Source organism: Nelumbo nucifera, chromosome 1 (genome assembly GCF_055504915.1).
Source record: "Nelumbo nucifera cultivar China Antique chromosome 1, China Antique-T2T, whole genome shotgun sequence".
Lineage (NCBI taxonomy): Eukaryota > Viridiplantae > Streptophyta > Magnoliopsida > Proteales > Nelumbonaceae > Nelumbo > Nelumbo nucifera.
Window position 1 is genome coordinate 78,527,623 of NC_142649.1, and position 7,154 is coordinate 78,534,776.

General features: G+C 38.2%; 1 protein-coding gene across 1 annotated transcript; it reads right to left on the reverse strand.

Annotated features, from left to right (window-relative positions):
* Positions 1–5,283: 5,283 nt before the first annotated feature.
* On the reverse strand, positions 5,284–7,154 carry LOC104605671 (uncharacterized). The gene is made up of 2 exons (XM_010270520.3): positions 6,369–7,154; positions 5,284–5,847 (listed from the first exon to the last, which is right to left on the reverse strand). Exons 1-2 carry the CDS (start codon positions 7,036–7,038, stop codon positions 5,444–5,446), a joined length of 1,074 nt encoding a protein of 357 aa, XP_010268822.1. The 5' UTR covers positions 7,039–7,154; the 3' UTR covers positions 5,284–5,443.

Here is a 7,154-nt window from a genome sequence, read left to right on the forward strand (position 1 = left end):
GATCATCAAAATTAGCATTTTTTAATTATTAATGAGATTTATATTGGTTTCTGAAACGTACCCATGCATATCTTAATTCTTTAATTGGTATTTCTTTAACATTTATCATGTATATCATAAGGTAGTTCACTATTCACATAAACTATCAAAATAATTCTTCTATATTTATTCCTTGTCAAAAGTTATTTGGGCCTTGGATTTTGTGTTATTTGATTCATTTATGGGATCTTTATGAATTCCACTAATGCATTCATAGATATTCGAATCATTCCACTGTACCACAGAGTGCATCATACATGTGCCCCACAGAACATCCTAATGCAAATATGTAAGGTGCAAAACCTTACATTTCTTATGTATTTACGTTGTATATATCTGTATTTGTACTCCTTCCATACTGAGTCTTAGGCTGTGTTTGGTTAAAATTTGCACTAGTACAAATGCATGGGAGTGCAGATGAAAAAAATGCAAATTCTCATTTAATTTTGTTTTGGGTTATACTTTATTTTGCTCAATGTCTTAATTTACTTCATTTGTACTGTCATCAAACAAAATAAATTAAAATTTGAAACAAAAATAGGTCAGAATTTACACCTCAAATCATTTGCACTGCCATAGTTTTGCAGCAGTGCAAATTTATTTGCATTACAATCAAACACAGCCTTTGAAATATCATGGGGCCAAAGCAAATTTTTGTTATCTTGTGGCAATGAGTAAAATCTTTGGCACATTCTTCTAAATATAATGTTGTCTCTCCCTGCTGGTTTTGCGATTTTAGGGGGTGTTCTGAATTGTTTTTTCTCGTTGGTGGTAAAAAAAATATCAAAACCATTTAGTTTGAAAAATGGATTGTTAGCATATTTGTGTATGTCTTTTTTATTTTCAAGTGCTTGAAGAGTGAAATTTTTGTTTTGTTCCGGTAAACATAATTTTGATGGTTTCAAGAACATGAAAAACAAAACCATCTTGTTTTCACTTTTCAACATAAAAAAAAAAAAAAAAAAATAGAGAAACATTATTCACACTGTAGAACACCCTCTTAGTATCTACATGGACAGATTCTTTGACTGGACTAGCACCTGACTCTGATAATCAGTCATTTGACCATCGGTTCTATTTATATACTGTACATCATATTGGCCTACAACTTAATGGTGGATATGGCACTAAATGAAGCAAAATAGGGGAACAGGATTCATGTGGCCCACCCCACATGGCTGGGGGATTTGGGAGAAGACTTGGTTGAATTGAGTTGAGTTGAATATATATATAGCCTGCATGTGGCATGAACGTCCCAGTTTCAGTGTCATTTCAATTGTATCAGTATCCTTATCATCCAAGCCTTATCCTAACATATGGGGTTGGCTACATTAGTTCTATTAATGCTACATTTATTGAATTATTATTATTACTTAAATCACTTCTTATTACTTTTACTTATATCATTTTTTTTTAATCTTAGCTCTTGGATATGGATGAATGATCCCTTAACACCAGTATGGTATCAACTAAATAATTATAAAAATAAAAAATTTAATTGATCATCAAAGCTAGTATCTTCCTAAGTGTTAATGAAAAATATACATCCATCTATATTTTACTTCTTTTACCCAAATGTTAAAAAAAACGACTCGAAACCGGAACCATTCTGGCCACAAGTTTTTAGATTGACAGTTCAACCGCCCGGTTTGAACAGACAGCCTGTTCTAACAAAAAAAATTAAAAAAATTAAAATATAAAATGGTCAAAACTGTTAAATGGGTCAACGGGTCATTGACTAATTCAACGGTTTTTGACCTGAGACGGGGTTTGGGGTAAAATGGAATTGGTTTTTTAGACAATTTTCTGGCCAAACGGTAGTTCAAAAACATTGACTTTACCAATTTTTTAACCTTTCTCATGTATCATATGGTAATCCATTATTCAAATATTACAAAAAAGGGAAAATCTATGATATAAAAAAGATATGGTATAGAAGGAGTTTTGATCAATCAAAACCCACCCATGAATTTTGATAAATCACACCATATTCTTAGCCACGTTTAAGATTCTGTGTTATTGGTCAGTTATTTTTCAGTTATCATATCTTTTTCATATCATAGTCGAACCCTACAAAAAATTATGATTCTTTTATGCTTATATCTTGTGCCATTTGTGCCTTGGATTTTGTGTTGGTGTTGCCTTTTTGGCGTTAATATGAATTCCCATACTCTTAGAGTATCTAAATTTGGTGAGAAAGGATTGGATGAATGAATTCGATGGGTGTGTTATGGGCTGTGGGACCAATAATAACATCCCACCCCAATCATAAATGCAAATTAAGTAAGAGGTTGATGATGAGAAAATACTATTAGATAAATTTGATAGGTGTTTGTGGTATCCATTATTTGGAGCCATACCAGTAATAAATGAAAATGAGAGTGAGGGGATCATAGGCCATATGTACTTTATATATATGGCTGGTGTGGAACTGGAACAAAATAATTAATCCCACGTCCACTAAAATACAGGTATCAAATTCATGTAATACTCTCTCATTTTGCATATATGATCGATGATTGACTTGGGGTGCTATTATTGGTCCCACAGCCCATAACACAGCCATCCATCATTCAAATTGGACATGTCGATACTTTGAATTGAACCTTCGGTCGGTGATATATGCATATCTTGTAATGTTATGTTTTTTTTTTTCTCAATTTAGAAACTCTCTCAATTAATCAACTGGTGTGTGTAGTGGTGGCCTGCTAGGTGGTGTTCCCATTCTTTAATTAAATGTAGTAATTCCCATTGTCTCTTCTGCTGGTTTTGTATTTCCAGTATCTACATGACTGGAGCAATGTGTGTGGAGGAGGTTTATGTTTGTGGTTGAAGCTTGAAACATAATTTCGAAGTACCCGGCCGGCCGGCCGGCCATTATGTGGAACGTAGCTTGAGCTTGGCGTAATGGCACAGGTGGTGGGATGAATGTGATAGAACCGCCTGATGTATGAGCTCAAATTTAAGTTGATTTCAAGGACTAGTAGTACTACGTACTGAACTGCATGACTTCATTGCCGCTTGTCGTAATCTGGAATTTGAACCTTGGCTGATCGATCAGCATATATGGCAACAATCTAGCTAACTAGACAAATTTTGACAAAATAATTAAAACTTGGGAGAGGAGAGGACTGATGAATCGGTGGTGTACACAGTAGAGCCTCCACCACCCAAAGTAGTCCTTCTCTTGGGTTGCTTGACAAAACTCCGTTCGTGTCACCCTGTCTATAAATGTATGTGGTGGATAAGGGAGGGAATTGAAAGGGGAGAATGTGATTGATACGTGGCAACCACTCCCAGTTGTTCATTCCACTTGGCATGCATTCAGCAGAGGCGCCATGTTTCGCCTCGTCCCACCCAAAACCTGTATGAATTTATTTAATGAGAGACCACGTACGGTGATCAAACAAACAATCCAGTCCCAGACTCTCAGTCACCCAAACTGATGAAAGGCCAATCTCCACTCTCCAGTTACGCCATCCCTACTTGTTTTTGGTCGGTTTTGGTTTATGTAATATTGGGGGTGCGTCCTTTTTCTGATTTTTGAGAGGGGAAAAGTTGGTCAATAGAATTTTGATTTATATTGATTAAAAATTGTGTGTTCTTTTTTCAGATTTATGTGGGGATTAAGGAAAGTTTATTTTCGTGGGTATTAGTTACCTAGGTAAGTGATACACATCTCCTATGTGTGTAAATAACTTTCCCATCTTGGAAAATGACAAAAATGCCTCTTATAATAATGGATTTTCATGGATAAAATGGTAATTGCTTTACTCGTATAAGAAATAAAAGAACATAGGTAAATGCACTTACTCAAATAAATCTTTTTTGAAAAACAATTATCTAGATAAATGCATTTACCCAGATAAATAACTTATCAAAATACACGAACTGGACCTATGTATGACCAAATAGACATGCACGCAGTACCTAAGGAATAACAGTACTCAACTGACACTCCCTCCAAAAGTCTAAACCCACTTAACTAAATCTGCCAACTAGTGAAAACGATGCCTTAATTAACACATACTCATACGCCTCCTCCAAATTCAACTCCTTGATCAAAACCCCCTCACAGAGTCACAGTCACATGGAGATGAGAAGCTCTCTCTCTCTCTCTCTTTCTCCTTCCTACACTCCACGTCCGAATAACTTAGCATTTTCATTAGGCATCGTTTGGCTGTTGAGTGTTGACTTACACATAACACACACCTAACATAAACATAGTAACATGGAATGGAAGACCGGAATTGGGTTTTCTATATAAATAATTTGCTGGCTTCAGTGTGCACCTGTCATTAATTCCACCATGAGCTAAGCACACTAATAATGATAGATTGATTCCCCTGTGACCTGTGCTTTTATCATGTCACGTTAATCCATTGTTGCATTTGATCTCTTAATTAATTATCTATTTTGAATTTTAATGATGGCTTATACTCTAATTTCATTCCCCAAGTTCAATCAGTGTTCTAATTCTGGGAATTGGGTTAAGCAATAATAAACTGTGTTTGGTTTGATTGAAATAAAAGAGAATCTGAAAGCATTTTAATAATATACAAATTAACTATGAGAGGAACCTCACTCTCTCTTTCTCTACGGGTACGGTGCCCCCTCATCAAAAATCTAAAAGAAATTCATTTATTGAATTATTAGTCGTGCCCGCTCTTTGAGAAAGAGCCTACACAGCGTCTAATTTCTATCATTATTCTCTTTGGCATCTCTTTATCGTTGCACATGGCTTGTATTCATATAAAATGCAGCGGCAACGACAACAAAATCCAGAGTCCATAGTATACCCACAACTTGATGGGCCTAAGTAAAGTCTAACAACAAAATCCAGAGGACTATGGGCCCACCAGTGCAGCCCGAGAAGAGAGCTCTCTGTCCAGTGTAACCCACATATTCCGCTCTCGCTCCCTTGTATTATGCGCATTGCGCAATACTTTGGCGTTGGATTTTATCACTCTGAATTCTTTATTCTGAATCCTCCGCCGGAACCGGAGGAGGATCCTGTACGTCACTTCAGTCTTTTACACCTACAAACCCACTAGTTTATCGTAATTTTTTCGGATAAGTATTACGACACTGTAGACTGTAAAAAATTTGAGCTAACGATAGATGATTCAATCGAGCGGTCTCCCTCTGTCAAATCAAATGTAAAGGTTAGAAGTAGAAACAGTTTTTTTTTTTTTTTTAATGCAATCAAACTATTAGTATTTACTATCCGATTTTAAGAACCACTGCAAACAAATCAATCCTTTATACAGACATCCATTATAACAAATTCCATTTCTATAAATAAAGAAACCCAAAACAAAGTCAAGCAGACTTAAGACTATTTTTTCCCTCATCCTCGTAAATTTTCTGAAAGAAATGAAAAAACAGAAACATTTTCTTCCTTTTAATGGGTTCCACGGTTAATCATCTCCCTGTATTGATTCAACGACTCCTGCCTCTGCAACCTCATCTCTTCATTGAATTTTTTTATAAACGCTTCCACCCGCCGGTTCAGCTCGTCTTGACTCAGCGACGGTTCTTTCCGAAACTTCCCCGAACCACCCGGGGACGGACTCAGCGACGTCTCCAGATTAGTACGGTCCCTGAACGTCTCTGCTTTCTTCACTTTCGCGGGGCTTGGCTCTTGCGTTCCCTGGCTCGGGTTGCTATGGCGACCGTGTGTTTCCCACGTCTCCGACTTCTTCAGATGCCTCGTCAGTGGCATCGGCCGGCCGGCCGTTATCGTCTTCCACGTGTTTTCCAGCGTATCGTTTCGTTTCGGCTTCGCCACCCGCAACGCCCTTCCACCTAATCAGTAGTCACAGTAAACAATGTCATCGGAACGTTAATATTTTCCCAAATACATTTCTATGAACTTTTTATCTAGAAATTGCAATCTCTGTTTACGCATTTGTCTTGATCGAACAGTGCCAGAACTATGTAATTGGAAATTGGAATCTTTATATTTCTCCATAGATTTTAGCGGCAAATAAACGCAGTTTTTTTCTCATCACATATAATGGCCATAAATTATGAAAAACGAAAAGAAATTGAAAAAAAAAAAAAAACAAAGTAGCAAAAACTGAAAAAGAAAAGAAACCAGAAGCATTCCCGCCGGGAGCCAGCCGGATTCATGGCAATACGACGGGAAAATCTCCTTCCACCACCGAGGAAATTGATGCAAATTATAAACAAAGAAAATGGGCTTCTGATAACGTGCACCAAGAAGGCCGGTACATGTTACCTTCTCGCTAAAAATCTTATCCTTATAATATATTGCCAATAATTTCAGAGAGAGAGAGAGAGAGAGAGTGAGAGTGTAGTAATACCTTCAGGGCTAGCTCTGACGATTTTCCGACCAAACCTTACAGAAACCAGAGGTTTCTCGGTTGGGAAGGAATATTCCGTTGGAACTTCCGTCGAATCCCTCCGCTGCGGAGTCCAAGTCGATCTAGAGATAACAAAATCATCCTCGTCATACTCCTCCGGAGCTCTCGTCAGAAGAGTTTTAACCTCGACAGCCTCTGCTTGACCCTGACCGTACCCTGACAAAGGCTCCAAAGATTCAAACTCTGTTGGAGTTTCCTCGGGGTTCTTCATCGCAACAACATCATATCCTAACTCCGGTCGTTCCACCACTACATGCTCGTCTAGAACAGCGGCATCCTCGTACACAGCTGTGGTGACAACAAAATCAGGCTGCACCTCGGCTTTCAGGGGAGCCCCCACCATCTCGGGCCGCTGCTCATCGACCTTCTGCTGAAACCTCGAAGACGCAGCTATAGTGATGATGATCCCGTTAATGATAACGTAGAGGTAAGGAGGCGTAAGCCACGAGAGCAGAGACCCCCATATCAGAGGAACCTCAGTAGCTACGAACTCCATTATCACCGGAACAGAAAGCTTTAGAATCACAGCCAAGGAAACAACACCAGCTGAAATCAGCAAAACCTTGAGCGAGAGGATCCAACTGCTTGAGCTCCGAGAGAAGACCGCCATGTTATCCGGTAAGACGAACTCGGTGGGATTGGATTCTTACCTTTCCGTCTGGTTCCCTGTTGGGGAAGCTTACAAAGTGAGAGGCAGACAAGAGGAGAGCTGGAGAGAGGATATTT

Bases quoted from the DNA above. Each gene is read 5' to 3' on its own strand.
- LOC104605671 (XM_010270520.3), bottom strand. From the start codon at position 7,038: ATGGCGGTCTTCTCTCGGAGCTCAAGCAGTTGGATCCTCTCGCTCAAG. The intron at 5,848-6,368 runs GTATTACTACAC...ACTACTGATTAG, and splicing joins CGTCAGAGCTAGCCCTGAAG to GTGGAAGGGCGTTGCGGGTG.